The sequence below is a fragment of the Mobula hypostoma genome, chromosome 1 (assembly GCF_963921235.1).
Source record: "Mobula hypostoma chromosome 1, sMobHyp1.1, whole genome shotgun sequence".
In the NCBI taxonomy this organism is placed as follows: Eukaryota; Metazoa; Chordata; class Chondrichthyes; order Myliobatiformes; family Myliobatidae; genus Mobula; species Mobula hypostoma.
Window position 1 is genome coordinate 180,583,523 of NC_086097.1, and position 25,520 is coordinate 180,609,042.

Below are 25,520 nucleotides of genomic sequence, written 5' to 3' on the forward strand. Positions count from 1 at the left end.
AGGTGGACAGAGGGGGTTAGGAGTGAGGGAGGGGACAGAGGGGGTTAGGAGTGAGGGAGGGGACAGAAGGGGTTAGGAGTGAGGGAGGGGACAGAAGGGTTTAGGAAAGTGGGGAGGGGACAGAGGGGTGTAGGAGTGTGGGGAGGTGACAGAGGGGATTAGAAGTGAGGGAGGGGACAGAGGGGGTTAGGAGTGTGGGAAGGGACAGAGGGGGTTAGGAATGTGGGAATTGGAAGAGGGGGTTACAGTGTGGGGAGGTGGACAGAGGAGGTTAGGAGTGTAGGGAGGTGGACATAGGAGTGTGGGGAGGTGACGGGGGGTTAGGAGTGTGGGGAGGTGACAGAGGGTGTTAGGAGTGAGGGAGGGGACAGTAGGGGTTAGGAGTGTGGGGAGGGTGTCAGAGAGGGTTTGGAGTGTGGGGAGAGGACAGAGTGGGTTAGCAGAGAGGGAAGGGGACAGAGGGGGTTAGGAATGTGGGAATTGGACAGAGAGGGTTTGGAGTGTGGGGAGGGGACATGGGGGTTAGGAGTGAGGGAGGGGACAGTGGGGGTTAGGAGTGTGGGAGGGACAGAGGGGGTTAGGAGTGTGGGAGGGGACAGAGGGGGTTAGGAATGTGGGAATTGGACAGAGAGGGTTTGGAGTGTGGGGAGGTGGTCAGAGGGGGTTAGGAGTGAGGGAGGGGAGAGAGGGGCTTAGTAGTGAGGCAGGGGACAGAGGGGGTTAGGAGTGAGGGAGGGGACAGAATGGGTTAGGAATGTGGGGAGGGGACAGAGGGGTTAGGAGTGTGGGGAGGTGACAGAGGGGTTTGGGAGTGAGGGAGGGGACGGAGGGGGTTAGGAGTGAGGGAAGGGACAGAGGGGGTTAGGAGTGAGGGAGGGGACAGAAAGGGTTAGGAATGTGGGGAGGGGACAGGGGGGTTAGGAGTGTGGGGAGGTGGACATAGGAGTGTGGGGAGGGGACAGAGGGGTTTAGGAGTGAGGGAGGGGACAGAGGGGGTTAGGAGTGAGGGAGGGGACAGAGGGGGTCAGGAGTGTGGGAGGGACAGAGGGGGTAAGGAGTGTGGGAATTGGACAGAGAGGGTTTGGAGTGTGGGGAGGGGACAGAGGGGTTTAGGAGTGAGGGAGGGGACAGAGGGGGTTAGGAGTGAGGGAGGGGACAGAAGGGGTTAGGAATGTGGGGAGGGGACAGGGGGTTAGGAGTGTGGGGAAGGGATGGGGTTTACGAATGTGGGGAGGTGGAGAGAGGGGTTTGGAGTGAGGGGAGGGGACAGAGGGGCTTAGGCGTGTGGGGAGGGTGTCAGAGAGGGTTTGGAGTGTGGGGAGAGGACAGAGTGGGTTAGCAGAGAGGGAAGGGGACAGAGGGGGTTAGGAATGTGGGAATTGGACAGAGAGGGTTTAGGAGTGTGGGGAGGGGACATGGGGGTTAGGAGTGAGGGAGGGGACTGAGGGGGTTACGAGTGAGTGATGGGATGGGGGTTAGGAATGTGGGGAGGGGACAGGGGGTTAGGAGTGTGGGGAAGGGATGGGCTTTTAGGAATGTGGGGAGGTGGAGAGCGGGGGTTAGGAGTGTGGGGAGGTGACAGAGGGGTTTGGGAGTGAGAGAGGGGACGGAGGGGGTTAGGAGTGTGGGAAGGGGACAGAGGAGGTTAGGAGTGAGGGAAGAGGACAGAGGGGGTTAGGCATGAGGGAGGGGACAAAAGGGGTAGGAATGTGGGGAGGGGACAGAAGGGGTTAGGAGTGTGGGGAGGTGACAGAGGGGATTAGAAGTGTGGGAAGGGACAGAGGGGGTTAGGAATGTGGCAGTTGAACAGAGGGGGTTAGGAGTGAGGGAAGGGACAGAGGGGGTTAGGAGTGAGGGAGGGGACAGAGGGGGTCAGGAGTGTGGGAGGGACAGAGGGGGTTAGGAATGTGGGAATTGGCAGAGAGGGTTTGGAGTGTGGGGAGTTGGTCAGAGGGGGTTAGGAGCGAGGGAGGGGACAGAGGGGCTTAGTAGTCAGGGAGGGGACAGAGGGGGTTAGGAGTGAGGGAGGGGACAGAGGGGGTTTGGAATGAGGGAGGGGACAGAAGGGGTTAGGAATGTGGGGAGGGGACAGGGGGTTAGGAGTGTGGGGAAGGGATGGGGGTTTACGAATGTGGGGAGGTGAAGAGAGGGGTTTGGAGTGAGGGGAGGGGACAGAGGGGCTTAGGCATGTGGGGAGGGGACAGAGGTGTGTAGGAGTGTGGGGAGGTGACAGAGGGGGTTAGAAGTGAGGGAGGGGACAGAGGGGGTTAGGAGTGTGGGAAGGGACAGAGGGGGTTAGGAATGTGGGAATTGGAAGAAGGGGTTACAGTGTGGGGAGGTGGACAGAGGGGGTTAGGAGTGTGGGGAGGTGGACATAGGAGTGTGGGGAGGTGACGGGGGGTTAGGAGTGTGGGGAGGTGACAGAGGGTGTTAGGAGTGAGGGAGGGGACTGAAGGGGTTACGAATGTGGGGAGGGGACAGAGGGGGTTAGGAGTGTGGGGAGGTGGACATAGGAGTGTGGGGAGGTGACGGGGGATGTTAGGAGTGAGGGAGGGGACTGAAGGGGTTACGAATGTGGGGAGGGGACAGAGGGGGTTAGGAGTGTGGGGAGGTGACAGAGGGGGTTGGGAGTGAGGGAGGGGACGGAGGGGGTTAGGAGTGTGGGAATTGGACAGAGAGGTTAGGAGTGTGGGGAGATGATAGGGGGGTTTAGGAGTGTGGGGAGATGACAGAGGGGGTTAGGAGTGAGGGAGGGGACAGAGGGGGTTAGGAGTGTGGGAGGGACAGAGGGGGTTAGGAATGTGGGAATTGGACAGAGGGGGTTAGGAGTGTGGGGAGGTGGACAGAGGGGGTTAGGACTGTGGGGAGGTGGACATAGGAGTGTGGGAAGGAGACAGAGGGGGTTAGGAGTGTGGGGAGGTGGACAGAGGGGGTTAGGAGTGAGGGAGGGGACAGAGGGGGTTAGGAGTGTGGGAGGGACAGAGGGGGTTAGGAATGTGGGAATTGGACAGAGGGGTTTAGGAGTGTGGGGATGTGGACAGAGGGGGTTAGGACTGTGGGGAGGTGGACATAGGAGTGTGGGAAGGGGACAGAGGGGGTTAGGAGTGTGGGGAGGTGACAGAGGGGGTTGGGAGTGAGGGAGGGGACCGAAAGAGTTAGGAGTCTGTGAATTGGACGGAGGGGGTTCCGAGTGTGGGAATTGGACAGAGGAGGTTAGCAGAGAGAGAAGTGGACAGAGGGGGTTAGGAGTGAGTGAGGGGACAGGGGGTTAGGAGTGTGTGGAAGGGATGGGGGTTTACGAATGTGGGGAGGTGGAGAGAGGGGTTTGGAGTGAGGGGAGGGGACAGAGGGGCTTAGGCGTGTGGGGAGGGGACAGAGAGGGTTTGGAGTGTGGGGAGAGGACAGAGTGGGTTAGCAGAGAGGGAAGGGGACAGAGGGGGTTAAGAATGTGGGAATTGGACAGAGGGTTTGGAGTGTGGGGAGGGGACATGGGGGTGTGGAGTGAGGGAAGGCACTGACGGGGTTACGAGTGATAGATGGGATGGGGGGTTAGGAATGTGGGGAGGGGACAGGGGGTTAGGAGTGTGGGGAAGGGATGGGGGTTTAGGAATGTGGGGAGGTGGAGAGCGGGGGTTAGGAGTGTGGGGAGGTGACAGAGGTGGTTGGGAGTGAGAGAGGGGATGGAGGGGGTTAGGAATGTGGGAAGGGGACAGAGGAGGATAGGAGTGTGGGAACGGACAGAGTGGGTTAGGAATGTGGTTAGTGGACAGAGGGGGTTAGGAGTGTGGGGAGGTGGACAGAGGGGGTTAGGAGTGTGGGGAGGTGGACAGAGGGGGTTAGGAGTGTGGGAAGGGACAGAGGGGGTTAGGAATGTGGGAGTTGGACAGAGGGGGTTAGGAATGAGGGAAGGGGACGGGGTGTTAGGAGTGTGGGGAGGGGACAGAGGGGGTTAGGAGTGAGGGAGGGGACAGAGGGGCTGAGGAGTGAGTGATGGGATGGGGGTTTAGGAATGTGGGGAAGGGACAGGGGGTTAGGAGTGTGGGGAAGGGATGGGGGTTTAGGAATGTGGGGAGGTGGAGAGAGGGGTTTGGAGTGAGGGGAGGGGACAGAGGGGGTTAGGAATGTGGGAATTGGACAGAGAGGGTTTGGAGTGTGGGGAGGTGGACAGAGGGGGTTAGGAGTGAGGGAGGGGACAGAGGGGCTTAGGAGTCAGGGAGGGGACAGAGGGGGTTAGGAGTGAGGGAGGGGATAGAAGGGGTTAGGAGTGAGGGAGGGGACAAGAGCGGGGGTTAGGACTGTAGGGGAGGTGACAGAGGGGGTTGGGAGTGAGAGAGGGGACGGAGGGGGTTAGGAGTGTGGGAAGGGGACAGAGGAGGTTAGGAGTGAGGGAAGAGGACAGAGGGGGTTAGGTGTGAGGGAGGGGACAAAAGGGGTAGGAATGTGGGGAGGGGACAGAAGGGGTTAGGAGTGTGGGGAGGTGACAGAGGGGATTAGAAGTGTGGGAAGGGACAGAGGGGGTTAGGAGTGTGGGAATTGGACACAGGGGGTTAGGAGTGTGGGGAGGTGACGGGGGGGTAGGAATGTGGAAACTGGACAGAAGGGGTTAGGAGTGAGGGAGGCGACAGAGGGGGTTAGGAGTGAGCGACGGTACAGCAGTGGTTAGGAGTATGGGGAGGGGACAGGGGGGTTAGGAGTGTGGGGAGGGGACAGAAGGGGTTTGGAGTGAGGGAGCGGACAGAGGGGTTAGGAGTGTGGGGAGGGGACAGAGGGGGTTAGGAATGTGGGAATTGGACAGAGGGGGTTAGGAATGTGGGAATTGGACAGAGGGGGTTACAGTGTGGGGAGGTGGACTGAGGGGGTTAGAAGTGTGGGGAGGTGGACTGAGGGGGTTAGAAGTGTGGGGAGGTGGACGGGGGTTTAGGAGTGTGGGGAGGTGACAGAGGGTGTTAGGAGTGTGGGAGGGACAGAGGGGGTTAGTAATGTGGGAATTGGACAGAGGGGGTTAGGAGTGTGGGAGGGACAGAGGGGGTTAGGAATGTGGGAATTGGACAGAGGGGGTTCGGAGTGAGGGAGGGGACAGAGGGGCTTAGTAGTGAGAGCAGGGGACAGAGGGGGTTAGGAGTGAGGGAGGGGACAGAAGGGGTTAGGAATGTGGGGAGGGGACAGAGGGGGTTAGGAGTGTGGGGAGGTGACAGAGGGGGTTGGGAGTGAGGGAGGGGACGGAGGGGGTTAGGAGTGTGGGGAGGTGACAGGGGGGTTTAGGAGTGTGGGGAGGTGACAGGGGGGTTAGGAGTGAGGGAGGGGACAGAGGGGGTTAGGAGTGTGGGAAGGGACAGACGGGGTTAGGAATGTGGGAATTGGAAGAGGGGGTTACAGTGTGGGGAGGTGGACAGAGGGGGTTAGGAGTGTGGGGAGGTGGACGGGGGGTTAGGAGTGTGGGGAGGTGACAGAGGGTGTTAGGAGTGTGGGAGGGACAGAGGGGGTTAGGAATGTGGGAATTGGACAGAGGGGGTTCGGAGTGTGGGAATTGGACAGAGGGGGTTAGGAATGTGGGAAGGGGACAGAGGAGGTTAGGAGTGTGGGAACGGACAGAGTGGGTTAGGAATGTGGTTATTGGACAGGGGGGGTTAGGAATGTGGGAATTGGACAGAGGGGGTTACAGTGTGGGGAGGTGGACAGAGGGGGTTAGAAGTGTGGGGAGGTGGACGGGGGGTTAGGAGTGTGGGGAGGTGACAGAGGGTGTTAGGAGTGTGGGAGGGACAGAGGGGGTTAGTAATGTGGGAATTGGACAGAGGGGGTTAGGAGTGTGGGAGGGACAGAGGGGGTTAGGAATGTGGGAATTGGACAGAGAGGGTTTGGAGTGTAGGGAGGTGGTCAGAGGGGGTTCGGAGTGAGGGAGGGGACAGAGGGGCTTAGTAGTGAGAGCAGGGGACAGAGGGGGTTAGGAGTGAGGGAGGGGACAGAAGGGGTTAGGAATGTGGGGAGGGGACAGAGGGGGTTAGGAGTGTGGGGAGGTGACAGAGGGGGTTGGGGGTGAGGGAGGGGACGGAGGGGGTTAGGAGTGTGGGAATTGGACAGAGAGGTTAGGAGTGTGGGGAGGTGACAGGGGGGTTTAGGAGTGTGGGGAGGTGACAGGGGGGTTAGGAGTGAGGGAGGGGACAGAGGGGGTTAGGAGTGTGGGAAGGGACAGACGGGGTTAGGAATGTGGGAATTGGAAGAGGGGGTTACAGTGTGGGGAGGTGGACAGAGGGGGTTAGGAGTGTGGGGAGGTGGACGGGGGGTTAGGAGTGTGGGGAGGTGACAGAGGGTGTTAGGAGTGTGGGAGGGACAGAGGGGGTTAGGAATGTGGGAATTGGACAGAGGGGGTTCAGAGTGTGGGAATTGGACAGAGGGGGTTAGGAATGTGGGAAGGGGACAGAGGAGGTTAGGAGTGTGGGAACGGACAGAGTGGGTTAGGAATGTGGTTAGTGGACAGAGGGGGTTAGGAGTGTGGGGAGGTGGACAGAGGGGGTTAGGAGTGTGGGGAGGTGGACAGAGGGGTTTAGGAGTGTGGGGAGGGGACAGAGGGGGTTAGGAGTGAGGGAGGGGACAGAGGGGGTGAGGAGTGAGTGATGAGATGGGGGTTTAGGAATGTGGGGAGGGGACAGGGGTTTAGGAGTGTGGAGAAGGGATGGGGGTTTAGGAATGTGGGGAGGTGGAGAGAGAGGATTAAGAGTGTGGGAATTGGACACGGGGTTAGAAGCGTGGGAGGCGACAGGGGGGTTAGGAGTGAGCGAGGGTACAGCAGTGGTTAGGAATATGTGGAGGGGACAGGGGGGGTTAGGAGTGTGGGGAGGGGACAGAAGGGGTTTGGAGTGAGGGAGCGGACAGAGGGGGTTAGGAGTGTGGGGAGGGGTCAGAGGGGGTTAGGAATGTGGGAATTGGACAGAGGGGGTTAGGAGTGTGGGGAAGTGGACAGAGGGGGTTAGGAGTGTGGGAACGGACAGAGTGGATTAGGAATGTGGTTATTCGACAGAGGGGGTTAGGAGTGTGGGGAGGTGGACAGAGGGGGTTAGGAGTGTGGGGAGGTGGACAGAGGGGTTTAGGAGTGTGGGGAGGGGACAGAGGGGGTTAGGAGTGAGGGAGGGGTCAGAGGGGGTTAGGAGTTAGTGATGGGATGGGGGTTAGGTATGTGGGGAGGGGACAGGGGGTTAGGAGTGTGGGGAAGGGTTGGGGTTTAGGAATGTGGGAAGGGGACAGAGTGGGTTAGGAGTGAGGGAGGAGACAGAAAGGGTTAGGAGTGCGGGGAGGGGACAGAAGGGGTTAGGAGTTAGGGAATTAGACAGAGGGGGTTAGGAGTGAGGGATGGGGACAGAGGGGGTTAGGAGAGTGGCGAGGTGGACAGAGGGGGCTAGGAGTGTGGGGAGAGGTTAGGATTGAGGGAGGGGACAGAGGGGTTAGGGGTGAGGAAGGGGACAGAAGGGGTTAGGAAAGTTGGGGGGGACAGAAATGGTTAGGAGTGTGGGGAAAGGATGGGGGTTTAGGAATGTGGGGAGGTGGAGAGAGGGGGTTAGGAGTGTGGGAAGGGGACAGAGGGGGTTTGGAGTGTGGGGAGGTGACAGAGGGGGTTGGGAGTGAGGGAGGGGACGGAGAGGGTTCGGTGTGTGGGAATTGGACAGAGAGGGTTAGGAGTGAGGGAAGAGGACAGAGGGGGTTAGGAATGTGGGAAGGGGACAGAGGGGGTTAGGTGTGTGGGGAGGGGACAGAGGAGGTTAGGAGTGAGGGAGGAGACAGAAGGGGTTAGGAATGTGGGGAGGGGACAGAGTGGGTTTGGAGTGTGGGGAAGGGATGGGGGTTTAGGAATGTGGGGAGGTGGAGAGAGGGGGTTAGGAGTGTGGGGAGGTGACAGAGGGGGTTAGGAATGTGGGGAGGGGACAGAGGAGGTTAGGAGTGAGGAAGGGGACAGAAGGGTTTAGGAATGTGGGGACGGGACAGAGGGGGTTAGGAGTGTGGGGAGGTGACAGAGGGGGTTAGGAGTGTGGGGAGGGGATAGAGGGGGTTAGGAGTGAGTGAGGGGACAGGAGGGTTAGGTGTGTGAGGAAGGGATGGGGGTTTAGGAATGTGGGGAGGTGACAGAGGGGGTTAGGAATGTGGGGAAGGGACAGAGGGGGTTAGGAATGTGGGGAGGGGACAGAGAGGGTTAGGAGTGTGGGAATTGGACACAGGGTGTTAGGAGTGAGGGAGGAGACAGAGGGGGTTAGGAGTGAGCGAGGGGACAGCAGGGGTTAGGAATGTGGGGAGGAGACGGGGGGTTAGGAGTGTGGGGAAGGCTTGGGGGTTTAGGAATGTGGGGAGGTGGAGAGAGGGGTTTGGAGTGAGGGGAGGGGACAGAGGGTGTTAGGAGTGAGGGAAGTGGACAGAGGGGGTTAGGCATGTGGGTGAGGGGAGGGGACAGAGGGTGGTAGGAGTGAGGGAAGTGGACAGAGGGGGTTAGGCGTGTGGGGAGGGGACAGAGAGGGTTTGGAGTGTGGGGAGAGGACAGAGGGGGTTAGCAGTGAGGGAAGGGGACAGAGGGGGTTAGGAGTGTGGGGAGGTGACGGGGGGTGGTTACGAGAGAGGGAGGGACCAGAGGGGGTTAGGAGTGTGGGAATTGGACAGAGGGGGTTAGGAGTGTGGGGAGGTGACAGAGGGGGTTGGGAATGTGGTTATTGGACAGAGGGGGTTAGGAGTGAGTAATGGGACGGGGGGGTTAGGAGTGTGGGGAAGGGATGGGGTTTTAGAAATGTGGGGAGGTGGAGAGAGGGGTTTGGAGTGAGGGGAGGGGACAGAGGGTGTTAGGAGTGAGGGAAGTGGACAGAGGGGGTTAGGCGTGTGGGTGAGGGGATGGGACAGATGGTGTTAGGAGTGAGGGAAGTGGACAGAGGGGGTTAGGCGTGTGGGGAGGTGGACAGAGGGGGTTAGGAGTGTGGGGAGGTGGACATAGGAGTGTGGGAAGGGGACAGAGGGGGTTAGGAGTGTGGGGAGGGGAAAGAGGGGGTTAGGAGTGAGCTAGGGGACAGCAGGGGTTAGGAATGTGGGGAGGGGACAGGGGGGTTAGGAGTGTGGGGAAGGGATGGGGGTTTAGGAATTTGGGGAGGTGGAGAGAGGGGGTTAGGAGTGTGGGAAGGGGACAGAGGGGTTTAGGAGTGTGGGGAGGTGACAGAGGGGGTTGGGAATGAGGGAGGGGACGGAGGGGGTTAGGAGTGTGTGAATTGGACGGAGGGGGTTAGGAATGTGGGAATTGGACAGAAGGGGCTAGGAGAGAGGGAAGTGGACAGAGGGGGTTAGGAATGTGGGAAGGGGACAGAGGAGGTTAGGACTGTGGGAACAGACAGAGTGGATTAGGAATGTGGTTATTGGACAGAGGGGGTTAGGAGTGAGTGATGGGACGGTGGGGTTAGAAATCTGTGAACAGGACAGGGGGTTAGGACTGTGGGGAAGGGTTGGGGGATTAGGAATGTGGAGAGGTGGAGAGAGGGGGTTAGGAGTGTGGGACGGGGACAGAGGGTGTTATGAGTGAGGGAGGGGACAGAAGCGGTTAGGAGTGAGGGAGGGGACAGAAGGGGTTAGGAGTGTGGGGAGGGGACAGAGGGGGTTAGGAGTATGGGGAGGTGACAGAGGGGGTTAGGAGTGAGTGAGGGGACGGGGGTTAGGAGTGTGGGCAAGGGATGGGGGTTTAGGAATGTGGGGAGGTGGAGAGAGGGGTTTGGAGCGAGGGGAGGGGACAGAGGGTGTTAGGAGTGAGGTAATTAGACAGAGGGGGTTAGGCGTGAGGGAGGTGACAGAGGAGGTTAGGAGTGTGGGGAGGTGGACAGAGGGGGTTAGGAGTGTGGGGAGGTGGACATAGGAGTGTGGGAAGGGGACAGAGGGGTTTAGGAGTGTGGGGAGGTGACAGAGGGGGTTGGGAGTGAGGGAGGGGACGGAGGGGGTTAGGAGTCTGTGAATTGGACGGAGGGGGTTCGGAGTGTGGGAATTGGACAGAGGAGGTTAGGAGAGAGGGAAGTGGACAGAGGGGGTTAGGAATGTGGGAAGGGGACAGAGGAGGATAGGAGTGTGGGAACGGACAGAGTGGGTTAGGAATGTGGTTATTGGACAGAGGGGGTTAGGAGTGTGGGGAGGGGACAGAGGGGGTTAGGAGTGTGGGGAGGTGGACAGAGGGGTTTAGGAGTGTGGGGAGGGGACAAAGGGGGTTAGGAGTGAGGGAGGGGACAGAGGGGGTTAGGAGTGAGTGAATTGGACGGAGGGGGTTAGGAGTGTGGGAATTGGACAGAGGAGGTTAGGAGAGAGGGAAGTGGACAGAGGGGGTTAGGAATGTGGGAAGGGGACAGAGGAGGTTAGGAGTGTGGGGAGGTGACAGAGGGTGTTGGGAGTGAGAGAGGGGACGGAGGGGGTTAGGAGTCTGTGAATTGGACGGAGGGGGTTAGGAGTGTGGGAACGGACAGAGGAGGTTAGGAGAGAGGGAAGTGGACAGAGGGGGTTAGGATTGTGGGAAGGGGACAGAGGAGGTTAGGAGTGTGGGAACGGATCGAGTGGGTTAGGAATGTGGTTATTGGACAGGGGGGGTTAGGAGTGTGGGGAGGGGACAGAGGGGGTTAGGAGTGTGGGGAGGTGGACAGAGGGGTTTAGGAGTGTGGGGAGGGGACAAAGGGGGTTAGGAGTGAGGGAGGGGACAGAGGGGGTTAGGAGTGAGTGATGGGATGGGTTGTTAGGAATGTGGGGAGGGGACAGGGGGTTAGGAGTGTGGGGAAGGGTTGGGGGTTTAGGAATGTGGGGAGGTGGAGAGAGGGGTTTAGGAGTGTGGGAAGGGGACAGAGGGGGTTAGGAGTGAGGGAGGGGACAGCAGGGGTTAGGAGTGTGGGGAGGGGACAGAAGGGGTTAGGAGTGAGGGATGGGGACAGAGGGGTTAGGAGTGAGGGAGGGGACAGAGGGGGTTAAGAGTGAGGAAGGGGACAGAAGGGGTTAGGAATGTTGGGAGGGGACAGAAGGGGTTAGGAATGTGGGGAAGGGATGGCGGTTTAGGAATGTGGGGAGGTGGAGAGAGGGGGTTAGGAGTGTGGGAAGGGGACAGAAGGGGTTTGGAGTGTGGGGAGGTGACAGAGGGGGTTGGGAATGTGGGATGGGGACAGAGGAGGTTTGGAGTGAGAAAGGGGACAGAAGGGGTTAGGAATGTGGGGAAGGGACAGAGGGGGTTAGGAGTGTGTGGAGGTGACAGAGGGGGTTTGGAATGTGGGGAGGTGACGGGGGGTTAGGAGTGAGGGAGGTGACAGAGGGGGTTAGGAGTGAGGGAGGTGACAGAGGGGGTTAGGAGTGTGGGGAGGTGGACATAGGAGTGTGGGAAGGGGACAGAGGGGGTTAGGAGTGCGGGGAGGTGACAGAGGGGGTTAGGAGAGAGGGAAGTGGACAGAAGGGGTTAGGAGTGTGGGAAGGGGACAGAGGAGGTTAGGAGTGTGGGAACGGACAGAGTGGGTTAGGAATGTGGTTATTGGACAAAGGGGGTTAGGTGTGTGGGGAGGTGGAGAGAGGGGGTTAGGAGTGTGGGAAGGGGACAGAGGGGGTTTGGAGTGTGGGGAGGTGACAGAGGGGGTTAGGAGTGAGAAAGGGGACAGAAGGGGTTAGGAATGTGGGGAAGGGACAGAGGGGGTTAGGAGTGTGGGGAGGTGACAGAGGGGGTTGGGATTGTGGGGGGGTAGGAGTGAGGGAGGGGACAGAGGGAGTTAGGAGTGAGGGAAGAGGACAGAGGGGGTTAGGAGTGTGGGGAGGTGACAGAGGGGCTTGGGAGTGAGGGATGGGACGGAGGGGTTAGGTGTGTGGGAATTGGACAGAGGGGGTTAGGAGTGAGGGAAGAGGACAGAGGGGGTTAGGAATGTGGGAAGGGGACAGAGGAGCTTAGGAGTGAGGGAGGGGACAGAAGGGGTTAGGAATGTGGGGAGGGGACAGAGGGGGTTAGGAGTGTGGGGAAGGGATTGGGGTTTAGGAATGTGGGGAGGTGGAGAGAGGGGTTTATGAGTGTGGGAAGGGGACAGAAAGGGTTAGGAGTGTGTGGAGGTGACAGAGGGGGTTAGGAATGTGGGGAGGGGACAGAGAGGGTTAGGAATGTGGGGAGGGGACAGAGGGGGTTAGGAGTGAGGGAGGGGACAGAAGGGGTTAGGAATGTGGGGAGGGGACAGAGGGGTTTAGGAGTGTGTGGAGGTGACAGAGGGTGTTAGGAGTGGGGGGAGGTGACAGAGGGGGTTGGGAGTGAGGGAGGGGACGGAGGGGATTAGGAGTGTGGGAATTGGACACAGGGGGTTAGGAGTGTGGGGAGGTGACGGGGGGGTTAGGAATGTGGGAATTGGACAGAAGGGGTTAGGAGTGAGGGCGAGGACAGAGGGGGTTAGGAGTGAGGGAGGGGACAGAAGGGATAGGAATGTGGGGAGGGGACAGGGGGGTTAGGAGTGTGGGGAGGTGACAGAGAGGGTTAGGAGTGTGGGGAGGTGACAGAGGGTGTTAGGAGTATGGGGAGGTGACAGAGGGGGTTAGGAGTGAGGGAGGGGAAAGAAGGGGTTAGGAATGTGGGGAGGGGACAAAGGGGGTTAGGAGTGTGGGGAGGTGACAGAGGGTGTTAGGAGTGGGGGGAGGTGACAGAGGGGGTTGGGAGTGAGGGAGGGGATGGAGGGGATTAGGAGTGTGGGAATTGGACACAGGGGGTTAGGAGTGTGGGGAGGTGATGGGGGGGTTAGGAATGTGGGAATTGGACAGAAGGGGTTAGGAGTGAGGGCGGGGACAGAGGGGGTTAGGAGTGAGGGAGTGGACAGAAGGGGTTAGGAATGTGGGGAGGGGACAGGGGGGTTAGGAGTGTGGGGAGGTGACAGAGGGTGTTAGGAGTGTGGGGAGGTGACAGAGGGGGTTAGGAGTGAGGGAGGGGACAGAAGGGGTTAGGAATGTGGGGAGGGGACAGGGGGGTTAGGAGTGTGGGGAGGTGACAGAGAGGGTTAGGAGTGTGGGGAGGTGACAGAGGGTGTTAGGAGTATGGGGAGGTGACAGAGGGGGTTAGGAGTGAGGGAGGGGACAGAACGGGTTAGGAATGTGGGGAGGGGACAGATGGGGTTAGGAGTGTGGGGAGGTGACAGAGGGTGTTAGGAGTGTGGGGAGGTGACAGAGGGGGTTGGGAGTGAGGGAGTGGACAGAAGGGGTTAGGAATGTGGGGAGGGGACAGGGGGTTAGGAGTGTGGGGAGGTGCACATAGGAGTGTGGGGAGGGGACAGAGGGGGTTAGGAGTGAGGGAGGAGACAGAGGGGGTTAGGAGTGGGCGAGGGGACAGCAGGGGTTAGGAATATGGGGAGGGGACAGGGGGGTTAGGAGTGTGGGGAAGGGTTGGGGGTTTAGGAATGAGGGGAGGTGGAGAGATGGGGTTAGGAGTGTGGGAAGGGGACAGATGGGGTTAGGAGTGTGGGGAGGTGACAGAGAGGGTTAGGAGTGAGGGAGGTGACAGAGGGGGTTAGGAGTGTGGGGAGGTGGACAGAGGGGGTTAGGAGTGTGGGGAGGTGGACATAGGGGGTTGGGAGTGAGGGAATTGGACAGAGGGGTTAGGAGAGAGGGAAGCGGACAGAGGGGGTTAGGAGTGTGGGAACGGACAGAGTGGGTTAGGAATGTGGTTATTGGATAGAGGGCGTTAGGAATGTGGGAATTGGACAGAGGGGGTTAGGAGTGTGGGGAGGTGGGCAGAGGGGATTAGGAGTGTGGGGAAGGGACAGAGGGGGTTAGGAGTGAGGGAGTGGACAGAAGGGGTTAGGAGTGTGGGGAGGGGAAAAAAGGGGTTAGGAGTGTGGGCAGGGGACAGGAGGGGTTTGGAGTGAGGGAGGGGACAGAGGGTGTTACGAGTAGGGGGAGGTGATAGAGGGGGTTAGGAGTGAGGGAGGGAACAGAGGGGGTTAGGCGTGTGGGGAGGGGACAGAGAGGGTTTGGAGTGTGGGGAGAGGACAGAGTGGGTTAGGAGTGAGGTAAGGGGACAGAGGGGGTTAGGAGTGTGTGGAGGGGACAGAGATGGTTTGGAGTGTGGGGAGAGGACAGAGGGGGTTAATAGTGAGGGAAGAGGACAGAGGGGTTTAGGAGTTAGGGGAGAGGACAGAGGGGGTTTGGAGTGAGGGGAGAGGACAGAAGGGCTTAAGAGTGAGGGGAGGAGACAGAGGGGGTTAGGAGTGTGTGAAGGGGGCAAAAGGGGTTAGGAGTCTGGGAAGGGGGCAGAAGGGGTTAGGTGTGAGGGAGGGGACAGAGGGTATTAGGACTGAGGGAGGGGACAGAGGGGGGTTAGGAGTGAGGGAATTGAACAGAGGGGGTTAGGAGTGAGGGAATTAGACAGAGGGGGTTAGGAGTGAGGGATGGGGACAGAGGGGGTTAGGAGTGAGTGAGGGGACAGGGGGGTTAGGAATGTGGGGTGGGGACAGGGGGGTTAGGAGTGTGGGGAAGGGATGGGGGTTTAGAAATGTAGGGAGGTGGAGAGAGGGAGTTAGGAGTGTGGGGAGAGGACAGAGGGGGTTAGGAGTGAGGGGAGGGGACAGAGGGGGTTAGGAGTGAGGGAATTGGACAGAGGGGGTTAGGAGTATGGGGAGGGGACAGAGGGTGTTAGGAGTGTGGGAAGGGGGCAGAAGGGGTTAGGTGTGAGGGAGGGGACAGAGGGTATTAGGACTGAGGGAGAGGATAGAGGGGGTTAGGAGTGAGGGAAGTGGACAGAGGGGGTTAGGAGAGAGCAAAGTGGACAGAGGGGGTTAGGAGTGTGGGGAGGTGACAGAGGGGGTTAGGAATGTGGGAAGGGGACAGAGGGGGTTAGGAGTGTGGGGAGGGGACAGAGGGGGTTAGGAGTGTGGGGAGGGGACAGACAAGGTTAATAGTGAGGGAAGAGGACAGAGGGGTTTAGGAGTGTGGGGAGGGGATAGGGGTTAGGAGTGTGGGGAGGGGATAGAGGGGGTTAGGAGTGTAGGGAGGTGACAGAGGGGGTTAGGAATGTGAGGAGGGGATTGAGGGGGTGAGGAGTGAGGGAGGGGACAGAAGGGGTTAGGAATGTGGGGTGGGGACAGAGGGAGTTACGACTGCGGGGAGGTGTTAGAGGGGGTTGGGAGTGAGGGAGGGGACGGAGGGGGTTAGGAATGTGGGAACGGACAGAGTGGGTTAGGAATGTGGTTATTGGACAGAGGGGGTTAGGAGTGTGGGAAGGTGGACAGAGGGGGTTAGGAGTGTGGGGAGGGGACAGAGAGGGTTAGGAGTGAGTGAGGGGACAGAGGGGGTTAGGAGTGAGTGATGGGACGGGGGTTAGGAATCTGGGGAGGGGACAGGGGGTTAGGAGTGTGGGGAAGGGTTGGGGGTTTAGGAATGTGGAGAGGTGGAGAGAGGGGGTTAGGAGTGTGGGAAGGGGACAGAGGGGGTTAGGAGTGAGGGAGGGGACAGAAGGGGTTAGGTGTGTGGGGGGGACAGAAGGGGTTTGGAGTGAGGGAGGGGACAGAGGGGGTTAGGAGTGTGGGGAGGGGACGCAGGGGGTTAGGAGTATGGGGAGGTGACAGAGGGGGATGGAGTGAGGGAGGGAACAGAAGGGGTTAGGAGTGAGGGACAGGACAGAGGGGGTTAGGAGTGTGGGGAAGGGATGGGGTTTTAGGAATATGGGGAGGTGGAGAGAGGGGTTTGGAGTGAGGGGAGGGGACAGAGGGTGTTAGGAGTGAGGGAAGTGGACAGAGGGGGTTAGGCATGTGGGGAGGGGACAGAGAGGGTTTGGAGTGTGGGGAGAGGACAGCGGGGGTTAGGAGTGAGGGAAGGGAACAGAGGGGGTTAGGAATGTGGGAATTGGACAAAGAGGGTTTGGAGTGTGGGGAGGTGGACAGAGGGGTTTAGGAGTGAGGGAGGGGACAGAGGGGCTTAGGAGTGAGGGAGGGGACAGAAGGGGTTAGGAATGTGGGAGGGGACAGAGGGGGTTACGAGTGTGGGGAGGTGACAGAGGGGGTTGGGAGTGAGGGAGGGGACGGAGGGGGTTAGGAGTGTGGGACTTGGACAGAGGGGGTTAGGAGTGAGGGAAGTGGACAGAGGGGGTTAGGCATGTGGGGAGGGGACAGAGAGGGTTTGGAGTGTGGGGAGAGGACAGCGGGGGTTAGGAGTGAGGGAAGGGAACAGAGGGGGTTAGGAATGTGGGAATTGGACAAAGAGGGTTTGGAGTGTGGGGAGGTGGACAGAGGGGTTTAGGAGTGAGGGAGGGGACAGAGGGGCTTAGGAGTGAGGGAGGGGACAGAAGGGGTTAGGAATGTGGGAGGGGACAGAGGGGGTTACGAGTGTGGGGAGTTGACAGAGGGGGTTGGGAGTGAGGGAGGGGACGGAGGGGGTTAGGAGTCTGTGAATTGGACGGAGGGGGTTCGGAGTGTGGGAACGGACAGAGTTGGTTAGGAATGTGGTTATTAGACAGAGGGGGTTAGGAGTGTGGGGAGGTGGACAGAGGGGTTTAGGAGTGTGGGGAGGGGACAGAGGGGGTTAGGGGTGAGGGAGGGGACAGAGGGGGTTAGGAATGTGGGAATTGGACAAAGAGGGTTTGGAGTGTGGGGAGGTGGACAGAGGGGTTTAGGAGTGAGGGAGGGGACAGAGGGGCTTAGGAGTGAGGGAGGGGACAGAAGGGGTTAGGAATGTGGGAGGGGACAGAGGGGGTTACGAGTGTGGGGAGTTGACAGAGGGGGTTGGGAGTGAGGGAGGGGACGGAGGGGGTTAGGAGTGTGGGAATTGGACAGAGGGGGTTAGGAGTGTGGGGAGGTGGACAGAGGGGGTTAGGAGTGGGGGGAGGTGGACATAGGAGTGTGAGAAGGGGACAGAGGGTGTTAGGAGTGTGGGGAGGTGACAGAGGGGGTTGGGAGTGAGGGATGGGACGGAGGGGGTTAGGAGTCTGTGAATTGGACGGAGGGGGTTCGGAGTGTGGGAACGGACAGAGTTGGTTAGGAATGTGGTTATTAGACAGAGGGGGTTAGGAGTGTGGGGAGGTGGACAGAGGGGTTTAGGAGTGTGGGGAGGGGACAGAGGGGGTTAGGGGTGAGGGAGGGGACAGAGGGGGTTAGGAGTGAGTGATGGGATGGGGGTTAGGGTTTAGGAATGTTGGGAGGTGGAGAGAGCGGTTTAGGAGTGTGCGAAGGGGACAGATGGGGTTTGGAGTGAGGGAGGGGACAGAGGGGGTTAGGAGTGAGTGAGGGGACAGGGGGGTTAGGAATGTGGGGAGGGTACAGGGGGTTAGGAGTGTAAGGAAGGGATGGGGGTTTAGGAATGTGGGGAGATGGAGAGGGGGTTTGGAGTGAGGGGAGGGGACAGAAGGTGTTAGGAGTGAGGGAAGTGGACAGAGGGGGTTAGGCGTGTGGGGAGGGGACAGAGAGGGTTTGGAGTGTGGGGAGAGGACAGAGGGGGTTAATAGTGAGGAAAGAGGACAGAGGGGGTTAGTTGTGAGGGGAGGGGACAGAGGGGGTTAGGAGTGAGGGGAGAGGACAGAGGGATTTAGGAGTGAGGGAAGGGGACAGAGGGGGTTAGGAGTGAGGGAATTGGACAGAGGGGGTTAGGAGTATGGGGAGGGGAAGCAGAGTGTTGGAGAGTGGGGAGGGGACAGGGAGGGTTGGAGAGTGGGGAGGGGAAGCGGAGTGTTGGAGAGTGGGGAGGGGACGGGCAGGGTTGGAGAGTGGGGAGGGGACGGGCAGGGTTGGAGAGTGGGGAGGGACGGGGAGTGTTGGAGAGTGGGGAGGGGACGAGGAGGGTTGGAGAGTGGGGAGGGGACGAGGAGGGTTGGAGAGTGGGGAGGGAATGGGGAGCATTGGAATTTGGGGAGAAGGCAGGAATGGCTAGCTGTGTGGGTATTTGTAGATGGGTAGTTGCTTAGTTGCGTGTGCGGTGGGGTAGGATGGATATAGAACTGACGGCGAATGATTACATGCTGGGGAACGATCTGGAGGCAGCCAGGAATCTGAGAGGTGGATGGTCAGCACCGAATCATACACAGCAAACAAGATTGGTCCCCTACCCGCTGCTCTTGGGTGGAGACGAAGGTCTGGAAGCCTGGTGCTACCCCGAAGCCAAGTTCATGGATGTAGGGAGGCTCATCCTGCGTGTGGATCTGGATCTTCAGGCCAGCCTCGAAGGACGTTTCCTCTGGGAAACCGAGCAGCCGATGGATATTGGAGGGAGGGTGGGGGACAGAGGCATTGATCAGCAGAAAGATTTACTCGCCTGACAACTGCAGCCCTCCATCTCCCAAGACAGCACGTCCCACAATAATATTCCACCACCAGCTCTGGTAAACACCACCAATCGTTGGCTTGGACATTTTGGGTGGGGACAGCATTTAGCCCTGGTCTACAATGGCAGCATTTATTAACCACCCACAAGGACAACATTTGTTCCCCATCCCTCTCTGTCCTTGATGACCCTCTGACCATTCATGGGAGACACTCATCACCCACTCTGGGCAAGGAAGGGTTTTCACCATCATTTGGCAATTCATGACCTTTGTTACCAAGACCAGAGTTTGATTTATCACAGGAACCAAATTTAACCACGGCAGCTGTGGTGGAACCAAACCCCCCAAACAGGAACACCATGGAAACCCCATTATCAGAGGGACGACAGCCACTGGAGGAGCCACCACCTCAGGACAGTGGAGGAATAGCCAATAAATGCTGGTCTTACTTGTAAGATCCCCAAATGATATAAACTTTCCCAGGATTCGCCCACCATTCAGTCTTGCTCCTTCCCTCTCCCATCCATCCCCCATTACCCTCACCCTTCCATCCTCCCAGCTCCCTCCATCCTCACCTCTCTTCTCCCTGTCCATCCCCCATCTTACCTTCCCCATTCCCCACCTCCCTCGCTCACTTGCCCTCTCATCTATTCCCCACCTCCCTCATCCCTCCCCCCACCCTCCACCACTCCCTTAACCCACTCATCCGCCCTGCCTCCCAATCTTCACATCCTCTCTCCACCATCCCCCATTTCCTCCTTTCTCTCTGGCCTCTCCCTCACACCTCCATCCCCACCCCTTCCTCATCTCCTTCTCAGCCACATCCACATTACCTTCTCCCCTCACTCAGCTCCCCCCTCTGCCCCCAATCTACCTCACCCCTCCCCAATCTCTTTCATTCCCAAATACCTCAAACCTTCCTCACCTCCCCATTCTTCCTCAACCCTCTCTCATCTTCTCCCTCCATTACCTCCTCCATCCCCTCCCACACTACCCTTTCCCTCAATCCTCCCCATCTTCTACCACCTTACCCCTTTCCCCATCTCCATCCCCTCTTTCTTCCATTCCTCCACAGCCCTCTCTCCTCATTCTCTCCCTCCAATCCCCTCTCCCCACCCGCTCCCCTACTCTGCCCTCCTCCCCACCTCTTCCAGTTTACCCGACCCTCCCACCTCCTTCCCTTCCTCTGTCTCCTCCCTCTGACCCTGTGCACCTACCGGTCTTGTCCCACACGGGCAGGTATTCGTCCTGCTGGATGTCCAGCATCAGCTCTAGGCCATTGCCGGTGCCGCCCTTCATCGTGGTGAGGAGAGGATAACCCTCCTTCCCTGAGTTAAAGGTGTAGCACTTCCCGTACCGAGTGAAAATCTGCAGACACAGTGGCAGGGAGTTGGGCTGTTAAACCAGCTCAGGAGCCTGCCTCTCCCGCAGCACGCTCCCCTTCCCACCAGTCCCATCAACAGACGGAACACAGGCTCCTTCTGAGGACGTCTCTGCCTCCGTGCCCTGGGATCTGCCCCTGCCCCCTGTATTAGAGCTGAGGGTCACGGGGGGGGGGGGGGGGGAAGGGTGGTGTGGGAGGGTCACATCTCAATCCAGAGACCAGCACATAAAACTCAGGCTGCAACAAGCAGTGTGCTGGAGTAACTCAGTGGATGGAGGGAGAGGAAAAGTTGACGTTTCAGGGTTGCATCAGGACGAAAACAGGAGAGAGGAAAGGGGAAAGGATGAGACAGGGATCCAAGCTGACTGGTGGTCTGAGGAGCAGTAGAAGATAAGGAACAATTGTCTCAGAAAGGTGGGGGGAGAGGCTTCGAGTCAACCCTCCTCCTCCTCATACTGATCATCGCCCATCTCAGCCTTGACACTGGGTTTAGATCCAAACCTGACAAATCCTTTACCCCACAGATGCTGCTCAACCCGCTGTTCCTCCAGCAGATTATGTGTTGCACCAGACTCCAGCATGCGCAACCTCTTGTGTGTCTCCATAAACCCGATGTCACAGAGCCGGAGGGACTGTTCTGATGGGGGAGAGGAGACGATGCACCATATATAACAGCATGTGTGAGTGCTGTTGCCTGTTTGAGTATCTGAATGTTATGGCCGCACTTCAGCCCTACACTCCTAATTTACAATCACCCAGTTCTGTGGTGGGAGGGTGCAGGTCACTTGGGGGGAAACATGGTCTGCTTACACCTGGCCTGGTCAAGAAGGCCATTCCTAGATCCGGGCAACGGGAACTCTGCCCAAGCCAGCTGCCTGCTCCTCTTCCAGGGCTACGTTCATGCCAGGTGTCCTTGCAGAGTGAGCATATGATCACAGAAACATAGAAAACAAACAGCACTGTATCATCATGGGTACAGTGGGGGATTACCCTGCCACACCCCAAGGGAATTGAGTGTTTTGTGGATTTTAGTAACTATATTTTAATTTGAAATCATTAGCAGTATTGTAAACCCAACTTTTGTTTGTGTCTGAATAAACTTTTGTATGTTTGTAAAAAGTGATACTGAGAGAGAATCACACCGTGGGAGGGACAGTACTGAGGGAGCAACACTGTGGGAGGGTCAGTACTGAGGGAGTAACACTGTGGGGGCAGTACTGAGGGAGCAACACTGTGGGAGGGACAGTACTGAGGGAGCAGCACTGTGGGAATTACAGTCCAGAGGGAGTAACACTGTGGGAGGGACAGTACTGAGGGAGCAGCACTGTGGGAGCTACAGTCCAGAGGGAGTAACACTGTGGGAGGGTCAGTACTGAGGGAGTAACACTGTGGGAGGGACAGTACTGAGGGAGCAGCACTGTGGGAGGGACAGTACTGAGGGAGCAGCACTGTGGGAGGGACAGTACTGAGGGAGCAGCACTGTGTGAATTACAGTCCAGAGGGAGTAACACTGTGGGGGCAGTACTGAGGGAGCAACACTGTGGGATGGGCAGTATTGAGGGAGCAGCACTGTGGGAGGGACAGTACTGAGGGAGCAGCACTGTGGGAGGGACAGTACTGAGGGAGCAGCACTGAGGGAGCTACAGTCCAGAGGGAGTAACACTGTGGGAGGGTCAGTACTGAGTGAGCAACACTGTGGGATGGGCAGTATTGAGGGAGCAGCACTGTGGGAGGGACAGTACTGAGGGAGCAGCACTGTGTGAATTACAGTCCAGAGGGAGTAACACTGTGGGGGCAGTACTGAGGGAGCAACACTGTGGGATGGGCAGTATTGAGGGAGCAGCACTGTGGGAGGGACAGTACTGAGGGAGCAGCACTGTGGGAGGGACAGTACTGAGGGAGCAGCACTGTGGGAGCTACAGTCCAGAGGGAGTAACACTGTGGGAGGGTCAGTACTGAGGGAGTAACACTGTGGGAGGGACAGTACTGAGGGAGCAGCACTGTGGGAGGGACAGTACTGAGGGAGGAACACTGTGGGAGGGACAGTACTGAGGGAGCAGCACTGTGGGAGGGACAGTACTGAGGGAGGAACACTGTGGGAGGGACAGTACTGAGGGAGCAGCACTGTGGGAGGGACAGTACTGAGGGAGCAGCACTGTGGGAGGGACAGTACTGAGGGAGCAGCACTGTGTGAATTACAGTCCAGAGGGAGTAACACTGTGGGGGCAGTACTGAGGGAGCAACACTGTGGGATGGGCAGTATTGAGGGAGCAGCACTGTGGGAGGGACAGTACTGAGGGAGCAGCACTGTGTGAATTACAGTCCAGAGGGAGTAACACTGTGGGGGCAGTACTGAGGGAGCAACACTGTGGGATGGGCAGTATTGAGGGAGCAGCACTGTGGGAGGGACAGTACCGAGAGAGGAACACTGTGTGAATTACAGTCCAGAGGGAGTAACACTGTGGGGGCAGTACTGAGGGAGCAACACTGTGGGATGGGCAGTATTGAGGGAGCAGCACTGTGGGAGGGACAGTACTGAGAGAGGAACACTGTGGGAATTACAGTCCAGAGGGAGTAACACTGTGGGGACAGTACTGAGGGAGTAACACTGTGGGAGGGTCAGTACTGAGGGAGTAACACTGTGGGAGGGACAGTACTGAGGGAGCAGCACTGTGGGAGGGACAGTACTGAGGGAGGAACACTGTGGGAGGGACAGTACTGAGGGAGCAGCACTGTGTGAATTACAGTCCAGAGGGAGTAACACTGTGGGGACAGTACTGAGGGAGGAACACTGTGGGAGGGACAGTACTGAGGGAGCAGCACTGTAGGAGTGACAGTACTGAGGGAGCAACACTGTGGGAGGGCAGTATTGAGGGAGGGTAACATTGTGAATGCAGTGATTTCAACCTATCCATCAGTCACTCTCCAGTGGTTCCTGCTGAGCACTATTTACATTCCCAGGAAGTCTTATTCTGATCTTTCATCAAACAGCTGAATTCAATCCCTTCTTTCTGCATCAAATTTCACTGAATAGATTGCGTAAATAGCAAGTACTTGCTTTTGTTAACGATCTTTCAGGCATTTAACCTGGTCAGCAGCAAACTGATCTGTTAATGGAGTCATCGATGAGTGCAGTGGGGGGATGTGGTTACACCCAGTGCCTGTTTGTTGAATTAACCATTTCATTACAAGTTACTGTGTGCTGAGGTAAAAGTATGCTGGGCTCTAATCCCCTCGCCTCACATCTCCTGCATCTTTCGAGAGGGTGAACCCTTGCAAGGCGCCTGGCGCCAATGAGACGTGCCTTAATGATGATGCCTCACCATTGAAGACGTCTTCAAAAGGCAATGCTTCAAGAAGGCAGCATTCATTATGAAGGCCTCTCGCCATTTGGGACATGTCCTCTTCAGGAGTTACAGGAGCCTGAAACTTACTCAGTGTTTTAGGAACAGCCTCTTCCCCTCTGCCATCAGGCTTGTGAACAGTCCATGAACCCATGAACACTATATCATTATTTTGCTCTTATTGCACTTTTTCGTTTATTCCTTTTGTAATTTATAATAATGTTAATGTCTTGCATTGTACTGCTGCTGCAAAACAAATTTCTAAACATAAGTCAGTGATAAACCTGATTCTGCTTCTCCACCAATCTGAAAACCATTTCCCTCTGAACCAATTTCCACTGTTGCAGCTTCCCCCTTCAGGATGGGGCCAGATCACAGCCCCTTTCCTCTCCACCACTGGCTGACAGCCATTCCCCTTCAGACTCTCTGCCATTCCCTTCAGCTGAGCCCGAGTTCTGGAATTCCCTCCCTCAAGTTCCATCTTTTCCTCAGTACGGGTCACTGAAATTAAAAGAGGTCAGGCAGCAGCTGAGAGTCTATATTCCCAGAGAAAGCCCATCAACTCGAAGCAAAACTTTTGTTCCTCTCTCCTTAGGCGCTGCCTGACCTACAACACAGAACACAGAACAGTACAGCACAGTAAAAGCACACCACAGATATGCAAGGGGAATGGACACAGTAAATGGCAGGACCCTTAATAGCACTGATTTACAGAGGGTTTTAAGGTTCAAGTCCACAGCTCCAGGAAAACGGCAACACATGTAGATAGGGTTCAAAGTAAATTTATTATCAAAGTGTAGTATGTGTGTGTGTGTATATAACATAGAATAGTATAGCACAGTGCAGGCCCTATGGCTCACGATGTTGTGCCAACCATTGCAACCACTCCATAATCAATCTAATCCTTCCCCCCCCACATAGCCCTCCATTTTTCTTTCATATCCATATCTCTGTATCCATCTCTCCCATGGTAGAACATTCCATACACCCATCACGCTCTGTATAAAAGCACTACCTCTGACATACCCCCTTACTTTCTAACAATCACTTTAAAATTATACTGTCTTCCATTAGCCATTTCTGCCATGGGAAAAATTCACTGGCCATCTATTCTACTTATCCCTCTTATCATCATCTGCACCTCCATCATGTCCCCTCTCATCCTTCCCTGTTCTAAAGAGAAAATTCCTAGCTGAATCAACCTTTCCTCATAGGACATGTTCTATAATCCAGACAGCATCCCCTCTGAAGCTTCCACATCCTTCCTATACAGCAGAACTGAACACAATGTTCCATAACACGATGACCTGCTGAGTATTTCCAACTTTTTTTGTTTCCAGTTTCCAGCATTTGCAGTATTTTGCTTTCCTAATTTCTGTTTCTGTGGCTTTTGTTAGAAAGTCATTCAAGAGTTGAAATTAAAGACTGTGAGGTCGGGGCTGACCATGGATATTGCATCCTAGCTATATGCAAGCCGTACCAAAGCCAAAGCAGTACGATATGGTGAGCAGGCTATTGCCCATGCTGTAGCCTCCCCCTCTCCACGCAGCTGATGAATCCAAACCAACAGCAGAGATCAATACAGTTTGGCACCAGTGGCGTTGCAGGAGTTGCCAGTCACCATTAAAAGTTCAGAGTAAAATTTATTATCAGATTACATACATGTCACCATATATAACCCTAGGATTCTTTTTCCTGCAGGCATACTCAGAAAATCTACAGAACAGTAACCATAAACAGGATCAATGAACGAGCAAGAGCACAGAAGACATCAAAGGCAAATATAAACAAATAGCAATAAATAAGGAGTGCATGAAATAAGGTAAGAGTTCTTAAAGTGAGACAATCGGTTGTGGGAATACCAGAAATAGAATGTGTGAAGTTATCCTCTTTTGTTCAACAGCCTGATGGTTGAGGGGTAGTAACTGCTCTTGAACCTGGTGGTATGAGTCCTGAGGCACTTGTATTTTCTACCTGAGCATGGCCTAGGTGGTGAGGATCTTTGATGATGGATGCTGCTTTTCTATGGTAATGTTCCATGTAGATGTGCTCAGTGGTTGGGAGGGTTTTACCCGTGATGTACTAGGCCGAATCCACTGCCTTTTGTAGGATATTCTGCTCAAAGGCATTGGTGTTCCCATACCAGGCCATAATGCAGCCAGTCAGCACACTTTCCACCATACATCTATAGAAGTTTGTCAGGGTTTTTGATGACATGCCAAATCTCCGCATACTCCTGAGGAAATAGAGGTGCTCTTGTTGTCAATGTTGGACTGCTTTAGGGATTCCAGCTCCAGACTCTTCCTTGGGATTTACACCCAAATCCTTCCCCATGAGTGGGTATAGCCACAAGGCAGCAAAGGTTTGAGATCAGCATTTTCCTTCTCCCTGGTTTTAAGTCGCCAGTAACCTGCCTTTGTCCCTACTCCTGTCAGTAGGAATGGTTACGTTGGGCTTAATAGCTAAGCCACATGTGAAAGCCAGGAGCTGGGCTTGGCTGTCAGAGGGTATTTGAGATGCCTACCATTGGGAGCATTTAATGGGTAGTGGGAGCTTA

The 25,520-nt window shown here is 56.9% G+C and overlaps 1 protein-coding gene across 1 annotated transcript in view; it reads right to left on the reverse strand.

Moving 5' to 3' along the window:
• Positions 1-25,520, reverse strand: part of LOC134347860 (acid-sensing ion channel 2-like) — a 77,012-nt gene that overhangs the window by 33,394 nt on the left and 18,098 nt on the right. Inside the window, 2 exon segments of the mRNA XM_063050430.1 lie at positions 18,020-18,147; positions 19,453-19,603. Of these exon segments, the coding sequence (XP_062906500.1) occupies positions 18,020-18,147; positions 19,453-19,603 (279 nt within the window).